This window comes from Macaca nemestrina, chromosome 8 (genome assembly GCF_043159975.1).
Source record: "Macaca nemestrina isolate mMacNem1 chromosome 8, mMacNem.hap1, whole genome shotgun sequence".
Lineage (NCBI taxonomy): Eukaryota > Metazoa > Chordata > Mammalia > Primates > Cercopithecidae > Macaca > Macaca nemestrina.
Window position 1 is genome coordinate 50,751,385 of NC_092132.1, and position 22,434 is coordinate 50,773,818.

Here is a 22,434-nt window from a genome sequence, read left to right on the forward strand (position 1 = left end):
GACAGTTCACTCCACCTTAGGCAGCCCTCCACTCCACTCCCGGAGGTCGCCATATTGATGATGAACTTACTGCGGATGCTGGATGGGCATACCGCACTACAGCCCAGAACTCCTGGGGTTCAAGTGACCCTCGCACTTCAGCCTCCGGAGTAAGGATTACAAGCGTGTGCCACCAAACCTAGCTGTTTGCTTAATTTATTTATTTTTTCGAGACATGGTCTCACTGTGTTGCCCAAGCTGGAGTGTAGTGGCGTGATCTCGGCTTACTGCAACCTCCACTTCCCGGGTTCAAATGATTGTCCAGCCTTGACATCCCAAGTAGCTGGGATTACAGACGAATGCCGCCATGCCTGGCTAATTGTATTTTTTGTAGAGACAGGGTTTCACCACGATGGCCAGGCTGGTCTCAAAACTCCTGGGCTCAAGTGATCTGCCCACCTCAGCCTCCCAAAATGCTGGGATTACAGGCCTGAGACACTGTGCCCAGTTTGGTTGCAAAATTTTAAATTTAAGTTCTACATATAATCTGATATATTTTAAAGTGAGCTTTGAAGGAAACAAAAAATGTCACCATAAGAAAATATAACCAGAAGTCAAAACAACCAAAACTATTTAACAACAGCAATAAAATGCTGGGGGAAAAAATCTAAAACCTAGGTATGAGCTGAGGAGTGAAAAACGTAAAAAAAAAAAAAAAAAAAAAAAAAATAGAAGCCAGGTGTGGTGGCTCACCCCTGTAATCCCAATACTTTGGGAGGCCAAGGTGGATGGATCACTTGACACCAGGAGTTTGAGACCAGCCTGGCCAACATGGTGAAACCCCATCTCTACTAAAAGTAAAGTTAAAAAATTAGCCAGGCATGGTGATGCACATCTGTAATCCCAGCAGTTACTTGGGAGGCTGAGGTATGAGAATCCTTCAAACCCGGGAGGTGGAGGTTGCAATGAGCTGAGATCGCACACTGTACCCTAGCCTGGGTGACAGGGCGAGACTCCATATCAGAAAAAAAAAAAAAAAAAACAAACCACTCAGACACAGATACACACATACTTAAAATCTTACTTTTGTCATATCCCAACCAGCTGTCTCAGGTTAATACAACCTTAGTTTTAAACCTTACTTCCCAGCTTTTTTTTTTTTTGGTGAGGCAGGATCTTCACACTTGAATGCAGTGGTGTGATTAAGGCTCACTATATAGCTTTGACACCTTGGGCTCAAGTGATCCTCCCACTTCAGCCTCCCAAGTAGCTGGAACCACAGGAGTGTGCTTCCACACCTAGCTAATTTTTAGATTTATTTTTGTAGAGATAGGATCTCCCTGTGTTGCTTAGGCTGGTCTTGAACTCCTGGGCTCCAGTCCCCTTGCCTTAGCGTCACAAAGTGGTGAGATTACAGGCATGAGCCACTGCACCCAGCCTCTTACTCTTAGAGGATAAAAAATAAGATCCCTACCTAACAAATATTACTTCTTGGAGATATTATTGTACTGAAGAGTCATGCAGAAGGATTTCCAACAAACCTAGTAAGTCAATTATACCCTAGAAGAAATAAGATGGAGGTAGGGTCTCATTCAACAAAGGATATTAAACACTTTACTTTGGAAAAAGACACTTATATGGGATAAACAAATTAGGAAAAGGAGAGACTCCTTGATAAGTCTTCCGAAGCTTTCTAAAACAAAAGGATTAATTTGAAATTTCCAAACTCCCATTTTAAAAGTAAAATATTTTATGTTTTTGAGATGGAGTCTTGCTGTCGCCCAGGCTGGAGTACAGTGGCACGATCTTGGCTCACTGCAACCTCTGCCACCGAGGTTCAAGCAATTCTCATGCTTCAGCCTCCTGAGTAGCTGAGATTACAGGTACCCGCCACCACACCCAGATAATTTTTGTATTTTTAGTAGAGACGGGGTTCCGCCATGTTGGCCAGGCTGGTCTCAAACTCCTGACCTCAGGTTATCCACCTGCTTCGGCCTCCCAAAGTGCTGGGATTACAGGCATTACCCACTGTACCAGGCCAAAATATTTTATAATTAAAACAAACCACACTTAATTAACATCAGTCTGAGGGCTGGCAAGGAATATGCAGTATTTCTAGTCACTTCACTCACTGCAGATGACAAACCAGTGTCCTTGCTGATTTGGCTCATGTCATGCCAATGTGATGCCAGAGATAATTCCTTCCCCCTCCAGCTAACAAGGTCAACTACTGGCCCAGCTTATCTGTATACTTGATGATATATTATATATATTAAAATCCCTTCCATACACAGAAAAGTACCAAGGAGGATTCAGTGTTAGCCTTCACCTTTACAGCAGGGCAGTGAAGGTTTGTAAAATTATAAAGCCCCAGCTCATTTCACTGTTAGAATAAACTCCTGACTTTCAAGTTTACCTGTACTAACATGTAGCTGACACTTTGAAAGGTCTACATCTAGTCTCACATAAGGTTAAAAAAAAATTCTATGTATAAAATAGTTTATATAAGTTTTAAAACAATAAGGAAGTCATTTCCAAAGTCCCTTACCAGCTGTTTCTCCTGTTCTGAGACACCCGACAACCTGGTAGGGTCCACAGGATCAGTCAGCATTGCAGAGTGTGGAGCAGGCTAACCACCAGCTAAGTGGCAGCACACACTATCTCATTAATCCTTATACAATAGTCTTACCCATTTTAAGATGGGGAAACTGAGGCTGAGGGGTCAAATAAATTACCCCCAGTGTTCATGTTCTTAACTACTATCCTATTATCCCCAATTGTAACCTATAGGAAAAACAGGCTAATGTCACACACTGATAATAGAGCACACATATGTGCACACACACCCCCCATGAATCCTTTACACCCCCAAGAAGTGATGAAACATACACACCCTACTAACCTTTGAATGGGCAGGCATGAGCAGTTTAGTGATTTTTCCTGATAATGAAAATTTGCCCTAGTGAAATGGCAATCGTAATCATGTCAAACAGCACATACGAATGCAATACCCTATCATGGAATACATATTTTACAAAATTAACTCTACTGCTTTACGGTTTGATATGTGCTGAGCAAACACAGGATATTAACTTAAAAGGGAGACAACCTATTTGAGGTAGCCAGCGTGCCTCAAATGATTGTATGCATTCTAAACTATTTCACCTTGTATATTGTTGGATGCTAGAGCATCTAACTTAAAGACAAAGCCTCTAAGCCTCAGTTTCCCTAGCGATAAAATGGGGATGAAATCTCCCCACTGAGCCGTTCATGGCATATGTAGTAAGCAGTCAATTGATAGTTATTTTCACCTGTCCTCCTTACCATACTTTCAGAAAAATAAGATCTTAATAAATGCTTGGCAAAGGGATGTAAACACAATATTAGAAGTCTTGATTAGTGAGAATAAGTAAGTTCCTGACAAACAGCTAACAAAAAGCAGGTTAAGAAATCAGGAGGAAGTAATTCCATCCAACATTAGTGGGGGAAAAAATGAGTTAAAAAAAAAATGAAAGAAGCCATTTACACAAATGTCCTTTCAGCAGGAGACAACTAGTATTAATTTCCCTAAAGGATCTAATTAAAAAAAAAAAAAAAAAAGCCCCAACCCCTATTATCACACCCTCAACACCCACATTTGATTAAGTAAAAAGCTTACAACATGTAATCCACAGTTTACCTGCTAGATGAGGTCTCTCAGCTACCATCACATGATTCAAAAGCAGGCAACAATGCAACTGGAATAACTCAAAGGCCTAATATCAACATCAGAAATGTGTTTTAGGACCAGGCACAGTGGCTCACGCCTGTAATCCCAGCATTTTGGGAAGCCGAGGAGGGCAGATCACCTGAGGTCAAGAGTTCCAGACCAGCCTGGCCAACATGGTGAAACCCCGTATCTACTAAAAATACAAAAATTAGCTGGGCATGGTGGCACATCCTGTAATCTCAGCTACTTGGGAGGCTGAGACAGGAGAATTGCTTGAACCCAGAAGGCGAAGGTTGCAGTGTGCAGAGATTGCGCGCTGCACTCCAGCCTGGGCAAGACAGAGACTCTGTCTCAAACAAACAAACAAAAAAAAAAAGTATTTTTGAACAAATACAAAGACAAAAGAGGGAAAGAAGTGCCAAAAATAAGAACCAGAACTACACTCAAGAAATTCCTGGTCAGGTGGGGTGGCTCATGCCTGTAAAACCAGAACTTTGGGAGGCTGAGGTGGGTGGATAACCTGAGGTCAGGAGTTCAAGACCAGCCTGTCTAATATGGTGAAATACCGTGTCTACAAAAAATACAATATCAGCCAGGCGAGGTGGAAGACTCCTATAGTCCCAGCTACTTGGGAGGCTAAGGCAGGAAAATCGCTTGAATCCGAGAGGTAGAAGTTGCAGTGAGCCAAGATTGTGTCACTCCAGTCTGGGCGAGAGAGTGAGACTATCTCAAAAAAAAAAAAAAAAAGAAAAAGAAAAAGAAAAAAATTCCTAAACCCTTTCTTTATCAAAATGGTCCTACTTTTTCATTTACATGGCACTTCACTTACAAAGCTTTCATTTTGGAATACTCAAGATTAAAGTTTGGCTCGGCAGACACTAGTAACTCCCAGGAAAGCAAAGCTGCTGTGTGGCAGTGTATACTTAGCTCAGACTTTGTGACTCTACAAATTGGGTTTTAGTCTCTTCTTCCATTAGAAATACGCAACATTGGCCTGGCACAGTGGTGCACGTCTGCAGTACCAACTACTTGAGCCTAGGGCACAGGAGTTTGAGGCTGCAGTGAGCCATGACCATGATAGCATTACAGTACCAATGCACTCCAGCCTGAGCGAAAGTGAGACTTTAGGGGGGAAAAAGAAAGTGACCACACTATAATTTTCTTTCATCTTCCATAAATGCCTTGAAATACTGCATATTATTCAAGTTCCACATATTGTTCTTTTAAATGCAAGGCCTGGTTGCTTTCCCTCACCATTCCCCCTGGAAAAAAGTCTGCCTTAAACACAAAAATTGCAGTGAGATATAAAAAATGACACTCTTCCCATATGATCCAGCAATCACACTCCTTGATACTTACCAAAATAAATAAAAATCCTAGGCTGAGCGCAATGGCTCACACCTGTAATCCCAGCACTTTGAGAGGCCGAGGAGGGCGGATCAAGAGGTCAGGAGATCAAGACCATCCTGGCTAACATGGTGAAATCCCGTCTCTACTAAAAATACAAAAAATTAGCCGGGCGTGGTGGTGGGCACCTGTAGTCCCAGCTACTCCGGAGGCTGAGGCGGGAAAATGGCGTGAACCTGGAAGGTGGAGCTTGCAAAGAGCCGAGATCGCCGCCGCTGCACTCCAGCCTGGGCGACAGAGCAAGACTCTGTCTCAAAAAAAATAGAAATAAAAATGAATAAAAAAACCTATGTCCACATGAAAACCTGCATGTGATGTTTATAACAGCACTATTCATATTTGCAAGAACTTGAAAGCAACCAAGATGTCCTTCTGTAGGCGAATAAACAAACAATGAAATTCAGTGCTAAAAAGAAACTATAAAGCCACGAAAAAACATGGACTAATCTTAAATGCATACTACTGGCTAAAAAGACAATCTGAAAAGGTTACATACTACATGATTCCAACTATATGACCTCCCAGAAAAGGCAAGACTACAGAGACAGTAAAGATTGGTGGTTGTCAGGGGTTAAGGCAGAGGGAGGAATGATTGGCCAAAGTACAGAGGAGTCTTAAGGCAATAAAACTACTCTATTAGGGATAAAAGACTTTAAGGTAGCAGGTAAAAACACAAAACTAAACAAAAAAACTATTCTGTACTATGCTATTACTACAATGTACTCTGATACAACAATGGTAGATAGATGTCATTATACATTTGTCAAAATCCATAGAATGTACAAGACCAAAAGTGAAACCCAATGTAAACTATGAGCTTTGGGTAATAATGACGTGTCAATGTAGGCTCATCAGGTGTAACAAATGTACCACTCTGGTATAGCACTTTGACAGTGAGGGGGCAAGTGGAGAGGAGGAGAGGAAGAGGGAGAGAATAACAAGGGTTCTATAAGAACACTATACTTTCTGCTCAATGGTGCAGCATGTTGACAGTGGGGGAGTGAGTGAGAGAGAGTGTGTATGTATGTGTGTAACAAGGGTTATATAAGAACACTCTATACTTTCTGCCCAATTTTGCTCTAAACCTAAAACTGGTCTAAAAAATAAAGTTGGGGCCGGGTGCAGTGGCTCACACCTGTACTCCCAGCATTTTGGGAGGACGAGATGGGTGGATAACTTGAGCTCAGGAGTTGGAGACCAGCCTGGCTAACATGGTGAAACCCCACCTCTACTAATAATACAAAAATTAGCCAGGCATAGTGGCAGGCACCTGTAATCCCAGCTACTTGGGAGGCTGAGGCATGAGAATCGCTTGAACTCGGGAGGCAAAGGTTGCAGTGGGTTAAGATCGTGCCATTTTACTCCAGCCTGGGTAACAGAGGGAGGCTCCATCTCAAAATAATAACAACAACAATAATAATAATAATAATAATAAGTTGAGATTACAGGTACAGCAGATGCACCTGTAATCTGAACTTCTCAGGAGGCTGAGGCAGGAGAATTGCTTGAGTTCAGCAGTCTGAGACAAGGCTGGGTAACATAGCTCAACTACATCTCAAAAAAATAAAGCCTACTAATTAAAAAATAAATGAGGCCAGGATATGGTGGCAAACAGCTATAATCCTGCATTTTGGGAGGCCAAGGCAGGAGGATGGCTTGAGGCCAGGAGTTTGAGAACAGCCAGGGCAAAATATGAGGAACCATCTCTAAAAAATGAAAAAAAATTTTTTTTGTCTCACTCTGTCACCTGGGCTAGAGTATAATGGTGTGATCTCAGCTCACTGCAACCTCTGCCTCTTGGGTTCAAGTGATTCTCCTGCCTCAGCCTCCTGGGTAGCTGGGATTACAGATGTGCGCCATCATGCCCGGCTACTTTTTGTATTTTTAGTAGAGATGGGGCTTCGCCATGTTGGCAAGGTTGATCTTGAACTCTTGACCTCAAGTGATCCACCCACCTTGGCCTCCCAAAGTGCTGTGATTACAGGCATGAGCCACCTTGCCCAGCTAAAACTGAATTATTAAAAATTTTAAATTTACTTGGATATAAAGTTAATAAAGCACGTTTCCAACACACTTAGAATATTGTGACATCACTGAGGGTCCAAATTGATATATCTGTATCCTCATTTAAAACAACCAATCAAGAATACAAGTATTTCACAACCAAAAAAATTAAACACTTCAACCTGCACATTCTCTTATCTGCTCTTCTCCAGGTGTTTACAGAAGCCCCTTTCCCTCCCCCACTGGTTTACCAGGTGAAACAGGTAATTCCTGAAGAGTAAAATGACCTTCTGTCCACTTGGCAAAACCATGTTTAATGACTATAGATCTCCCAATTCAGCGTCACTTTCATATTGGCAAGGAAAATGTTTAATGCTCTGAAAGAACAGAACTATTCTTCAGTTCAGACATTGTAGAAATACTTTGCACAGATGAGCACAAGTTGATATTCAGATTGGACATAATTGCTTTTAGCCTCAGAAATTGGTCTGGTAGCCTAGTCAGGGAAATTAAGTATTCCTCTGAATAGCAGTCAAAATAACTGACCACAGCAGCAATGTAACACAAAAACCGTTGCTAAGAAAGCTTATTAGCATTTCTAACTTGTTAAATGAGAAAGACATGTACAAGTATGACATTAAATATTAAAACATTTAAGAATAAAATCCACTTTTTTTGAGACAGGGTCTTGCTCTGTTACCCAGGCTGGAGTGTAGTGGCACAATTACAGCTCACTGCAGCCTCGACTTCCTGGGTTCAAGCAATCCTTGCATCTCAGCCTCCTAAGTAGAGCTGGGACTACAGCCTTATGCAACCATGTGCAGCTAATTTTTTTATTTTTTGTTGACATTGTGTTTCTCTATATTGCCCCGGCGCAATAATCCTTAATATACTTCCTTTCCTTACTGAAGTTGTTTTTTTCATTTTTTAAAATATTTTTATTTCATTTTACTTTTTGTAGAGATGGGTTCTCGCAATAATGCCCAGGCTGGTGTCAACACTCCTGGTCTCAACCCATCCTCCCTCCTCAGCCTCCCAAAGTGCTGGTATTACAGACGTAAGCCACCCCGTCCAACCAGAAGTTGTCTTTTTCTAAATTAAGATAGCTTATTAGATTTTTCCTCCACTGTCTTCTAATTTTTCTCTAGGTACTCTGGCTATTTTGTAGAAGACCAACTATCTGCATCAAAAAGTTTTATACTTAAGAACTGAATTGTGTTCCCCACCTCCCCCAAAGTCCTATGTTGAAGCCCAACCCCCAATTTAACTATCTGGAGAGAGGGTCTTTAGGAGTTAAGTTTAAATGAGGTCAAAGGGTGGAGGGGTCTAATTAGATAGGGCAGTGACCTTGTAAGAAGATAACTCCTTCTGCTATCCCCCCAGAAAAGGTGGCTAGCTACCTGCAAGCCAGGAAGAGCTGTCACCAGAACCTGACCATGCTGACACCCTGATTTTGGACATCCCAGCCTCCAAAACTGTGAGAAAGTAAATTTCTGTTGTTTAAGCTTCCTGGTCTATGGTATTTGTTATGGAAGCTTGAGCTGTCTAATACAACATTCAAACCAACAGAACAACCAGTGAGAATTTTTCTGCTGTACCAACTTTTTAACAAAATTCTTATAAGAATTCTGTCACAGTGAACTTATTACACCCTCTTCCCAACACTAGCGGTCATGCTAAGCCAAAATTCCAGCTACCTGACTCCAAGAAGAAGGCAAAGGAAAATGGATTTGACCTGTTTACAAGTAGTTATGAAATATATGCAAGCAAACTTCAATCAGGAAAAAAAATCCTGAAGTAACACAAAAACCAGGCTTTAGTTCCTGAAAATGAATGAGAAAGTTTGGGAATAAGCATCTACAACCCACAAGTTACTGAAGGTAACTTAGTTTTAACTTCATGATGACTCTCACAGTGGCTTTTGGGAAGCCACCCAAGGCAACAATTACTCAACTTTACATCTGATATATTAGCACATGCCTGCTTATTAGTTAGCACTTTAAAGACTTAATGAATGTAAGATGATGGGTCATTTGTGATTATAGATTTGTAATTATAAAATTACTTTTACAACATATCATGCATCAAATATATTATTTTGGTAACTAAAGAATGTGGGGAACAATCCAGACCCCCATTTTATCATCTTCAAAGATGGCTTATTATAATTAGCATAATCTTGTATTTGAAAAACTCAGGGGAGGCTAAAAGCGGGACCAGTGAACTGCAGTTTGTAAAGGGGATATATCCACTAATTAAAAAAATTATTTGACTTCATTCTAAAGAAGCCAAAATAAACCCTAAAATCACAGTAACCAAGAAAAAGTGGCCTTAGACTCTGCACTGAAGTCTTCATGTTCTTTCTCCAGCGCACACACACACATTACATAATCTGAAACGGAATCCTATTCTACATGTGATCACCTCACCAAAAAATCCATCTCCAAATCCATCCAACCATCTGATTAATTATAACTACTTTCAAAGACGTCTATAATTGTGTTAGTTTCTCAGCAGAGTAGACAAATTTTGGACAGGCCAATTTTATCCATATGCTGACAAAATTTAAAATGTTTGAAAGTTTCTTGAATTACCATTTTTTTCCTGGAACTATCTTTTCAAATGATTCTTGAGTAATGATTTAAAGGATACACTCTGTCATTGCAGCAACATCCAGTTTGTCAATATCAGGTGAACCAGGGCAACACTTCTTGAATTCTTTTCGAAGATCAAAAAAGGAATAGAAGCATTCAGGTAATAGTACATTCTGAGGAAGGACAAAGTAGATACTGTTAACTAGGTGAATTTGGTTCAATGTTTCTCTTACAATTAGGAACCTAAAAATTGAAATATAAGCATATTTTACAATGGAAAAAATTTAAATTTTAATGTAAGAGTTGCTTTATTTTTAAAAGTTGGTCCTGTTTCTATATTAGATCCTATGTACCAGTCTCATGAAAAAAAATTATTGTTTTAAGGCAGTGGATTACCATGTTTGTGCTTCAGTATGCATTCCATTCGAAACAATTCTGAAGCTGTGATACATTTGGGCTGTTATACTTCATATTTTCTGGCTGTTAATACTACTCTTTTTTCCAGCCATAACCATTTTAGAACATCTGTATTTTCAGGCAGCACTAGCAGCCCTTTCAGTTTTCATACAGATGCAGGATTAGATTGTAAAACTGGGTAGTTCTAACTATTGGGTTCTAATAATGCATATTTTCAGTAGTAAGTGAGATTAGAATAGTAAATTCCTGATTAACTGAAAAGGCTTATTTTTGTGCCAAATAATAGTCCCACATTAGTCTTCTTGACCAATATTGTAGCTGTACCTTTGAACTCAAATTAGACTTCAAACAAAAACAAAAACAAACTCACAAATCCCAAAGGCAAAGGAGAAATTGTTACTGCTATTCTTAGCTATTAGCACCACTACTGTGGCTATTAAGCAAAGCACAATTGTCTGGACAAATATTACACTACTGTTTCTTTTGTTGTTTTCTTAACAAAATAACTCAGCATTGGATAGCTTTTAAAGATAATCCTTTTAAAAACTCAATTTAGATTTTTCTTAAAATTTCAAAATTGTTTGTGTTAATTTGCTGGGAATTTTTACCCATTTTTACATTAGAACATCAAGGAAATTAAGACTTTTAAATGTTAAATGTTCATGCAAAATGTCTCCTCTCCAAGTTCCTTCTATTGGATTTTATTAGATGTGACCTATTCATGCTGTATTCTGAAATCAGTATTGCTGCATCATGGTCACAGCTTTTAAAAAAGTTAACAACTAAAAGAACCACGAAACCTGCCTATTACCTACAAAGATGCTCACTTAAAAGCTGTTTGTAAGGACAGTAACTCACATGTTCAACAATAATCAGTTTAAGTTGTTGTGTCCATTTAAAATACTGAGTATTTTATTTAGTGCTTATAACAATGTTGATGTTCTATTAGATAATGTAGGCTAAAAGGCTTATGCAGTATGAATGCTCTTTGTAAATAATGCTTGTCTACAGAATTCTGGAAGAATATATCCAAACATGTTCATGTTAGAGAAGAACATTTTAATGTATTGAGTGGCAGGATTTTTTCATGTTTTGCCATTTTCCCTTTAATGAATATACAGGATTACTTTCACTATAAAATTGTTTTAGTTTCTGTATTTAATCAAAATCCTAATAGTAGTGGCTGAGGAAAAAGTCTTACTTTTTCTCCAGATGTTTTCCTATACCCAAAGTAGTCCACCTAAATAATGAAAACAGCTATTTTCCTCTGGCCCAACAGAAAAGATTAAGTCTTGTCCTTCTGTCATGTGAGTCTGGGAGGAAAAAAGTAATCCTTACTTATCACTATGTCTGGTAAGGATGTAGCAACTAGTCTAGCATTTAATTTTTTTAAAAAATTCTTCCCCTTTTATCAAATAATTACTAAGACTCATATAAAAGGAGAGATTTCCTGAAGACATAAGAACTTGAGTTACTCCTTCAAACTTTTTAAATTGTCATAATATATTAAACGAAATAAAATCTGTGCTTACTTGCCTGGGTCATTTGTCAGTCTACATCTTTCATTGCAAGCCTTGCCTCATACAGGTACCTAAATATATTCTACTTCCATCTTTTCAAGCTCAGTGCCTGCCTACCACAATAAAAAGTTACAGCTCAAACTAATTTAAGTTGTTAAGAGACAGTGTATTAGCAATGATTGGCTACACTGGGTGGGTTGCCTCTGCTGTTCCTTTTCCCACAGCCTCTTGGTATTTATCCAGGGAGAGAAATCACATTTTACCTATAGTAAGACTATATTTCTCTCACTCTGTAATCCTCTCTATGTCAGAAAAATGAGCAAAGGTAAAAGATGAGGGTGACCCTTTTGTTTTGATGCAAGAATCAGTTTTGAACATTTACTTAAAATCAGACAAAGTGAAGAGTGCTACGATTGTGGTTTCACTAGATATAACGTCTTATTTAAGTAGCCTTTTTAATGAAATGATTAGAAATACAACTTTAAAGGTTTAATTCTTTTTTCCTTCCTTTCTAGGATTTTCAACACAAATGGGAATATTATGACATACTAAAAATAGTTCTTTCCTCTCTATAGTTATTTTAAATGTCAAAAATTCACACTCCATATTAGCTTTGGGAAAGGGAGAGTGTCATGCATCTTGAAAATTGGACATAAAGAGACTATTTTAAGTTACCAAAGAGTATCTTTGTATATACATAACACCAGATTTACATTTTAATAATTTTTAAGAGTATGGTTCAGTAAAACATTAAGTACATTAACATATTTTGCAACCATAACCACCATCCATTTCCAGAGCTTTTTCATCTTCCCAAACTGAAATTCTGTACTCATTAAAATAACTGCCTATATGCATATTTTTAAAAACCGAGAAACTTGAATAAACCAAAAATTTTTAAAAACTTCCAGTCACCCCAAAGGTCCAACCATTTTTTTTTTCCAGAAGCCAGCACTCTTACCTTCTTGGAAGCCTCAGGATGCAGGATTTGCCTGACATGAAGCTGCCCATCAGTACAGAGACAGAAAGAAGTCCCTACTCCAATATTCAGTTCATTGCTCACTGACTGGTTAAACTGCAAGAACAAGATACACACAGGGATGCAACTGATGCACCATTTAGAAACTCTGCAAAGTAACTCCCCTTGGCGATAGCCAGAGAAAACTGAGATAAGGGCCCTGATGGGGGACACCGGTGCTGGGGCAACCTTGGAAAGACAGACTCCTTTCCCACAAACCTCCTTACTTCCTCGAGGTAGGGAAGCTTTCCAATCAATCCGCAGTTCGCGCCCAGGAGAAACTTGTCAATGCATTCTCCCTTCTGTTTTTACAAAAAAATTCACTCAAGACTTAAGTCAGATGTCTCATCTCATCAGCAGGTTGCCTTCAGATTACATCATTCCTTAGTGTTACTTTTTGTTTGTTTGGATGTGCCAGGCTTAAGACCCCAGCTTCTGATAAACAAATACGGGTACTGGGTATACAGATCTGGAAAAAAGTCTTGGATGAATACACCCCAGAAAGGATAGCTTTCTCCTATAACTCGAGGCTCGTGTGCTAGGGCAGAGGTCATGAGAGCGCAGAGCATTCATCTGCGCACAGGTTTAGCACCCCGCCCTACCCGATCCGGCACCCGTCAGCACCCCGGAACAGCCGGTTTTTAGGTCACCTCAGTCCTAATAAGGGGATTCCATCAGTTCCGCAGTGACCCAACGGGCAGCCTTGCACGTTCGGACCTCAAAAACCTCCCTGGTCCTGGGACCAAGGCCACTAAAGAAATAACGACGGACCGAGCCTTTCGTTGGGAGTTCAGAAGCTTGAAACCAGGCAGGCACCTTCAAGTTCCGACCCAAACTGTGCTACTTCTTGCACACCCGCGGGCCCGCCTGGACGTCTACGCCACAGCGCCCTCTGCCCGAAGGCTGTGGGCCCAAACCCCGCAGGGGAGCGGCGCGTCTAGGGTCTGGACCTGGAGATGGGGGCGCTAGGATTCAAACTCCGCACGTCAATCAATTGGCAAAATGGAGCTCACTCTCCCGCTCCAGTAACTACTCTGGAAGCAACTCGAAAACTAGTGAATGTCGGTCCCAAACCCTTGGGGCCGGGAGGTGAAGAGAAGCAGCGACCCCCGCCCAAACGGTGCGCTCCGGCCCTCAGACGGGGCTCCCACCCACGCGGCCGGGAGGGAGTCTTGCCACCCTGCTCCGGGAACACGCGTGGGCCGCCCTGAGAGGGCGTAGGGTGCGGTGGGGTTGGGCCCAGGCTGGGGTGGGCGGCGTGACCCGGGGCTGTCACCTGTCGGAGGGCTTGGTCCAGCTGCGACGCCGAGGACAGGCTTTCGACGTCTATTTTAGTTTCTTCTTTGCAGTCCTCCGTCAGTTCCAACTGATCCGGTCTAACTAGTACTTCGTGCAACTGTCCCACCTCCGAAGGTAGAGAAGCAGGGGTCAATTTCCCTCAATTTCGGAGCTGCTTTCTGCACCCTCCACCCTCGCTCCCCTGCTGGGGGGACCCGCGCCTCTCTAGGGGTCCGGACGCAGAATCAAAGCTCTTGACTCGCCATCGGCTCCAGTGCGTTCCTGCCCCCCGCCCCACCCCCCACCCGATAGGTCGGAAAGGCCCTGGAAGTGGATCCCGGGGCCTCCGAGACCCCACCTCGTCTCGGCGGGGCGTCCCCCGACGGCCAAAGAACCATTCTCGGTAGCGCTGGCCTCCCCACCTGAGCCAGGTTGCGGAGGGCTGAAATGGCTCCAAGGCAGTTGGCCAACAAGTTTGGTTTTACTCTAGCTTCCCTAGGCCGCGGGTCCAGACTCACAAGGGGGCAAACAAGAGCACTTATTTACCTACCTCCACCCCCCTCCCCGCCCAAACCTCTACTACAAACTTCTTGCCCCATTCCTTGCATTTAGACGAAAACGTGAAGAAATACCTTCTTGTTGGCCAGATCCACGACTTTCCAGAACAGCAGGATCAGCTCCTTCTCATCCGAGCCTAGCTTGGCCCCGGTGGCCCCAGCAGTGATCCCAAAAAGCACCACCAAGTAATCCGGAGAGGCCGTCATGACGATAGGTGGGGAGGGGGAGAAGGGGGGGGGTCAGGAGGAGGTAAGGCGGGGTGGAAGTGAGAACGAAAAAACCTGTGCTAAACCCTCTTCTAAGAGAAAAAGAAAGAGCGCCCACCCCCCCTCCTCGCTGCTGCTACTGCAAAAGGCGGTAACCAACCACCCAAGCCCACACCTGGCCGGTGCTCCACGCCCAGGGCAGGAAGGGGGGTGGGAAGGAGGGCGCAGGAGGCCTGCCCTTTTTGTATTCAGTTGCCCGGGCGTCTATGCAAAAAGCCTGGAGCAATGCTGCACCCCCGGGAGGCACGCAATGGCTGAAAGCTTTTCTGTTTTGGGATGTGGCTCTACCTGCCCGCCCCTTCCCCCTCCCCCACGTGGTGCAGGTAAGAGACACCTGGCGGCGCCGGCCCATTGGCTCCTTCAAACCACGACGTGGCAGCGGTGGGGGAGGAGGCCGCTTGGGGAGGGGGAAGAAGGGGCGGGAGACAATGGCTGGATGAATGGAGAGGCCAGGGCGAGAGAGGAGGAGGGGGAGGCGCGAGGGGCGGGGAAGAGGCGGTTGCCATCCAGAGGGTAGACGAGGCCAGACGGGAAAAGGGCTCAGAGAGGTAAAGGGCGCGGAGTCGCTGGGGGGAGGGGTCCCCACTGAGAGGTGCAGGGCGGGGGGGCTCGGAGAATACCGGCTGCGGGGAACGAAGCCGAAGGTTCTGAAGGGTCAAGCGAAAAGGCCAGGTACAGGGAGGCGAAAGGAGGCCAGAGGTGAGGCCCGGGGCGCGGAGCTGCCCAGGGCGCGGCGCCAGTGGAGGACGAACCGCTGAGGGAGGGACCTGCCAACCGCAGCCAGGAGGTGGCAGGGGCAACTGCCGATCCCCGGAAAAGCCGCTCCCGAGCTAACACACCTTTCAGTGCAAACATCAGGAGAAATCCTGCGAGCCCTCCCCTTCTCCTGGCCGGAGCCCGGGTGCACGCTCTTCCCAAACGCGCCGCAGTGCCCACCTTCCGGAGAGGAACCCGGCGCACGGCAGAGCCGGACGCCCCGGGCTGGACGCCCAGCCACCTAGTCACGCCCCAGGACGCAGTTACTCACCGCGCGCAAAGCAGCTGGGGGACCCTGCAAGGAAACTCGGGCACAATGGAGCCCGCTCGTTTTTCTCTCAACTCTAAATGCTCTGTCTGGTTTGGTCCAGGCTGCTAGTTTGAAGCTGGAACAATCTCCAGGGCTGGGGCCCCAAATGAAAAGCATCTAACCGCATGCCTAATAAAAGTTTTCTTAATTCGGGCCAAGCAGGCTTCTTCCCAGGTTCTGCGCCCTGATCCCATTCCCTCTGCTCATGCGTTTGTTATTGTATTGGAGTGTGTTGACCAAGCTCCCAAACAACCTTCCTTGCTCTACCTCAGCTTGGTCTGCCAGAGGCTCGTGCCCCCCCCACCATCACCCCCAGCCACCACATCTGTGGCAGTATGTTGTTGGGTCTTGTTGACATTTTAGAGAGAAAAGCGCTACGGGTGAAGTTTTCTCGGGTTATACATCTCAAAGCGATTTGTTCTTGGGAACAGAATTCTGTCTGAAGTATTACTAATTCGGCTCCAGGTGTCCAGCCCCGTTCATATTCATGATGTGAAACGGGCAACCATGCACCTATCCCTGCCGAACCCACTCCGGGTACAAATCCTTTCAGAACGCGTGTCAAGGGAAGCTGGAGGCCCGGCTTTCCCACTGGGGGTTCAGGCTCCCGGGACAGGGGGAGAGGAGCCCGAGGCCCGTGCCGTCTTGTTTCCTGGCAGGAGAAGGTGCAGGCGGAGGCGGGGCCTCCCGTGATGCCGGTAGCAGCTCGCGTCCCCTTAGAGCGGGCGAAGGCCAGGGTCCCACACTCGCAGCGCTGCGACGGCGCTCGAGACCTCCCTCGTCCGCTGCTTGAGTTCCAGAGTTGGGTGCTTCCTTGTCCTGGACTTCGGAGTGCGGAGTCATAAATGGATTCCGGCAGGCTTGCTGCAGTGGCCTCGCTTCTCCCTAGCCCCGGTAACTCCGAGCCACCCGTCCAGCCCCTCGGGCGTCGCGGGGGCAGGGACTGGGCGCGGAAGGAGGCAGGGAGGGACCTGGAAAAACCACCCAGATTGCATTGCAGTGGGCGAGGCCGCCTGGAGGAGCCGGTTCCAGCTGACCACCTCCCCGTCGGGCTCTCGGTGCGCGGTTCCCAGGTGCTCAGCTCTGCCGGGCCCAGGAGGTGCCGCCTCGCAGGGACGCGGAACCCGGTGCGTGGCCCCCGTGGGGCGGACCAGCTAGCGCGCGGCGGTCCGGAGGCTCGTAGCCAAGCAGGTGACTGTTGCTGAAAAAGTGGTTGGAACACTTCGGGAAACTGGGCCCCGCCTGCTCTTTCTAGGGCTTTGGAGTTTGGATTAATCATTTGTGTAGCCCGTTTGGATAAACCGAAGACTTTATTAAATCAGCGCATTTACCAGGAATTCCGCAGCAGTATCCACATTAGAATCTTGAGTCTTGGAGTTGACCATATTCACACAGACTTGCCTTCTTCCTGTTTAGTTTATGCCTTGTGTTCCGTTATTGGAACGCTAAGCTTGTGGGAGTTATTTACATCCTACTGCCCAAGGTCATCGCCAAGGTGTGATTTTTCACAAAAAGAATTTGCAACCTCCGGCGTAAATGGCTTAAGGAAGTCTAATCCCGGTTTCTGATTTTTTTTTTTTATTTAAAGGTTAATCTTTTTTTTTTTCTTTTGTAATTTAAAAGTTAATCTTTCCGGGCCGGGCGCGGTGGCTCACGCCTGTAATCCCAGCACTTTGGGAGGCTGAGGCAGATCACGAGGTCAGGAGTTCGAGACCAGTCTGACCAACATGGTGAAACTCCGTCTCTACTAAAAACACAAAACTTAGTCGGGTGGGGTGGCGCACACCTGTAATCCCAGCTACTCGGGAGTCTGAGGCAGGAGAATCGCTTGAACCTGGGAGGTGGGGGTTGCAGTGAGCCAAGATCTGGCCATTGCAGTCCAGCCTGGGTGACAGAGCGGGAGTCCGTCTGAGGAAAAAAAAAAAAAAAAAGGTTAATCTTTCCAACTAGGTTTTCAAGGATGAGGATTTTTTTTGGTGTTGTTCTCAAATGTATTCCCAGGGCTTGGAACAGAGCCTGATATATACTAGGCACTCAACAAATATTTGTTGAATGATTGTAATGAGTAACACCCATTTTTGCAGCTCTTTGTCTTCTGAGCCTAGGGCATAGTTCATCACTGCAGAGGTGAGATTGTCAAAATGGGAGTCTACAGGTAATTTAAGACTTAAATGTTTAAAGAGTAGGTGCTAATTCTTCAACAAACTTACTTTTGTTAAATTAAAATTGTAAAATGTGGTGGAGGGGTTGGAATATATGTAATTCAAGACAATTAGTTCTGAATACAAAAATGTTTTACTGTCTATCACCACCATCTATAAATCTAATTCAGTAAGGATAATCTGTGTAAGGTGGCTGGAAGGAACCTTGAGGAGAGAGGCTTATTTAAGTATTGGCGCAGGACCACACCTCAAACTCTCAAAACGCTGAGATTCTGTTGTTTTGTTTTGTGTTTTTAAGCACCAGACACCCAAGTTGAGGAACAACCTTTAAAATAACTGGCCTGTACTCTTACATACATTAAAGCCATCAAAGACAAAGACTGAAGAAAAACTTTTGCAGATTAAAGGAGTTTAAGAGACATGATCCTGAACCGGAAAAAGTAAAAAATAAAAAAATAAAAAGGTCTGTAGATTAAATAATAGTATTATATCCATGTTAATTTCCCGTTTGTTGTAATATTACTGTGGTTGGGCAAAAGAGTGTCTTTGTTGGTAGAAATATCTACTGAAGTATTTAGGGGTAAAGAGGAATCATGTCTGTAACTTAATCTCAAAAGGTTCAGACAAAATATATGTAAAGGGAATGATAGAGCAAATGCAATAAAATGTTAACATTGGGGAATCTGTATAAGGGAATTCTTTATACCATTCTTTGTAACTTTTCTGTAAGTCTAAAATATCAAATCAAAAATAATTTTTTTAAGCATCAGGGGACATTTTGCTGCCACCGCCTTGCTGGTGGTTGGCAAGGCTCTGTGTCATGACTTTTTTTTTCTGTTAATCTAATGACTTATACTGTAAAATAAACCCATTTTCTTTGTTTTTTCCTTAGTGAATGAAAGAGGGTGAAAGAAAAGGTCACCATTTTCTGTATAGTAATCCTTTCATATACTTTAAGGTTGTTCTTAACTCACCTTTCGTAGACTAAATAACTGCAAACTCTTCAAAGTTTTCATTGTGAATCTTACTTTCCTCCTCTTTAATTATCTTCATTACCCTCCCTTGACCCTTTTTCTCATCACTTTTAGAGAGCAGCTCTTGAGCTGGACAGAATACAAATGTGTCTGCTGGGGCCTCATTGTTGACGCAGTGGTACCTATATGTCATAATCTTTTCTTATTTTTTTTGAGATTCAATTATTTTTATTCCAAAGATATAAGTAAAAATGTGAGGCCGGGCATGGTGGTTAACACCTGTAATCCCAGCACTTTGGGAGGCCAAGGCGGGCAGATCACCTGAGGTCAAGAGTTCGAGACCAGCCTGGCCAACATGGTAAAACCTCATCTCTACTAAAAATAGAAAAAAAATTAGTTGGCCGGGCGCGGTGGCTCAAGCCTGTAATCCCAGCACTTTGGGAGGCCGAGACGGGTGGATCACGAGGTCAGGAGATCGAGACCATCCTGGTGAACATGGTGAAACCCCGTCTCTACTAAAAAATACAAAAAACTAGCCGGGCGAGGTGGCGGCGCCTGTAGTCCCAGCTACTCGGGAGGCTGAGGCAGGAGAATGGCGTGAACCCGGGAGGCGGAGCTTGCAGTGAGCTGAGATCCGGCCACTGCAACTCCAGCCCGGGAGACAGAGCGAGACGTCTCAAAAAAAAAAAAAAAAAAAAAAAATTGAGCATGGTGGTGCACGCCTGTAGTCCCAGCAACTCAGGGAGGCTGAGGCAGGAGAATCACTTGAACCCAGGAAGCAGAGATTGTGTGAGCCAAGATCATGCTACTGCATTCCAGCCTGGTGACAGGGTGAGACTCCATCTCAAAAAAAAAAAAAAAAAAAAAGTGAACAGATATATTGATATAAAATTCATAAAACATATGGATATGTTAAAAAGGAGAAACTCAGGTTGCCTTTGAGGATAAGAATTGAGGGCCTATGTGTCAAGAATACTTTGCACAGTTACGCCGTGTGCGGTGGCTCACGCCTGTAATCCCAGCACTTTAGGACGCCGAGGCAGGCGGATCACGAGGTCAGATTGAGACCATCCTGGCTAACACGGTGAAACCCTGTCTCTACTAAAAATACAAGAAATTAGCCAGGCATGGTGGCGGGCCCCTGTAGTCCCAGCTACTCAGGAGGCTGAGGCAGGAGAATGGCGTGAACCTGGGAGGCGGAGCTTGCAGTGAGCCGAGATCATGCCACTGCACTCCAGCCTGGGCAACAGAGCAAGACTCAGTCTCAAAAAAAAAAAAAAAAAGAATACTTTGCACCGTTTATACTATTGCGGTATTTGAACTTTTTTCCTTGTACATGTATAACTTTTTAAAAAGAATGAGAAATATTGTATAAGTGCAACTATTTTTACTATAAATCTTTATTTCCATAAAATTATCAGTAAGTGTGTGGTCAATAGCTCTTATTATATAGCTATGATATCTTTTGAATTTGTTTATCTGGTAACACTAGCTCATGTTTGTAAATCCTTTGGAACTCCCAAAATGATTTTACATACATCACCTAATTTGTAAGATTACGTTAGCTTTTCGGTTTTCTTGTCTTAATATGTGATTATCTATTGAACTGCAGTGTTTTTTTTTTCCCATCATGTCAACACACACAAAATAGGAAACCAGTAGTTGTAATTTTCTTGAGCAGTTCTTAATAGAATTTATTTAATAGTTTAGTACTTTTCTTTTATTAAGTATTGGACCAAGCTGTAATGGAATGATAAGACTCACACTTCCAGAACAGAGCCTTCTGTTACTCGTGTGTTTATCCTGATGGCCATAGGACCATGGAAAATTCTGTCACGATATATGTCATCATCTTATTTGCAATGCAATCCCCCTTTTAAGACTACGTAGCAGCACTACATTTACTGACTCAAGGTTCATTTGAGATCTCTAGATCTTTTTTTTTTTTTTTTTTCTTGAGACAGAGTTTCATTCTTGTTGCCCAGGATGGAGTGCAGTAGCACAATCAGGGCTCACCACAACCTCTGCCTCCTGGATTCAAGCTATTCTCCTGCCTCAGCCCCCCTAGTAGCTGGGATTACAGGCATGCGCCACCATGCCCCGCTAATTTTATATTTTTAGTAGAGATGGGGTTTATCTGTGTTGGTCAGGCTGATCTCGAACTCTCGACCTCAGGTGATCCACCTGCCTCAGCCTCCCAAAGTGCTGTGATTATAGGCGTGGCCACCATGCCTGGCCCTCTAGATCTTTCTTAGTGTTTTAGTTGCACATACTTAGTTACTGTCTTGTTCTTATAAGAATATCTTCTAAGCGGGGCCTGGTGGCTCATGCCTGTAATTCCAGCACTTTGGGATGCTGAGGCGGGCAGATCGCTTGAGGTCAGGAGTTGGAGACCAGCCTGGCCAACATGGTGAAACCCCATCTTTACTAAAAATACAAAAATTAGACGGGCATGTTTGCAGACACCTGTAATTCCAGCTACTCGGGAGGCTGAGGCATGATAATCGCTTGAACCTGGGAGGCAGAGGTTGCAATGAGTTGAGATCAGGCCACTGCACTACAGTCTGGGCGACAGAGCAAGACTCCATCTCAAAAAAACAAAACAAAATATTCTACAGTGAATCAAAGTATGAAAATGTTCTCAAATTGTATAGCGGCAATGCTTTCACAAATCTTTTTATGTATTAAAAACCACTGAATTGTATACTTTAAAAGGGTTAATATTATGGCATGTGAATTATATTTCAGTTTTTAAAAAGCAAATCAAAGTAGAAACCTGTGTTCTGAGGCTACCAAAAGCCACTGATATTCTTAGTTATTCATACTAGATGCATTTGTAAAAGACATCATATTTTATACTCCCTGGACAAGTCTAGCCTCTGAAGTGGAGAGGCAAGGAGAAGTGATGGTCAAGATAAATAAATTATAATTTTCCATTACTCTGTGCATTACACATTTAAAGAAATTACTGGCCTGAACCTTTATTATAGAGATTATTACAGACCATGAGAAAAAGTATGGGTTTAATAGTTGGCTCTGCCATTTGCTACCTTGTGGCCTTGGGCATGTTCCTCAACCTCACAAGAACTCAGTTTCTACCTGTAAAAATGGGGATGTTGATGATATACACTTCATAGGTTTTTAAGGAGAGAGATTTTGCGTAGAAAAGCTTCCCTAAGGAAAACAAACCTGAGAATCAGGAAGGTTACTACTGAAGAGGAATCTCCAAGTGAGGAGGGTTCTTTCAAGACAACCACAAAGGCTGATGATTCTCTGGCCTTAGCGTAGACAAAAGACACCATTGAGGCATTTGAGCAAGACTTTACTGACTGCTGTGTCATAGGGAAATACACAGAAAAATACAGATAGGGAAATGCGCCATTAATCTTCATGGTGCATGGCTTATAAGATCCCCCTGATCCTTGGGGATCACAGAACTGTTCCCATTTAACTGGGCGTCCAGGTAAAAGAGATGCCACCAA

General features: G+C 43.5%; 1 protein-coding gene across 7 annotated transcripts in view; it reads right to left on the reverse strand.

Annotated features, from left to right (window-relative positions):
• Positions 1 to 15,024, reverse strand: part of LOC105497236 (epithelial splicing regulatory protein 1) — a 69,361-nt gene extending 54,337 nt beyond the window's left edge. For all 7 annotated transcript variants that reach the window (XM_011768209.2, XM_011768206.2, XM_011768204.2 and 4 more), the window contains exons 1-4: positions 14,559 to 15,024; positions 13,925 to 14,053; positions 12,592 to 12,705; positions 9,752 to 9,866 (exon numbers count right to left, since the gene is read on the reverse strand). In XM_011768209.2, the coding sequence (XP_011766511.2) occupies positions 9,752 to 9,866; positions 12,592 to 12,705; positions 13,925 to 14,053; positions 14,559 to 14,690 (490 nt within the window). In that variant the 5' untranslated portion in view covers positions 14,691 to 15,024. The remainder of the gene's footprint in view (positions 1 to 9,751; positions 9,867 to 12,591; positions 12,706 to 13,924; positions 14,054 to 14,558) is intronic.
• Between the last annotated feature and the right edge of the window lie 7,410 nt (positions 15,025 to 22,434).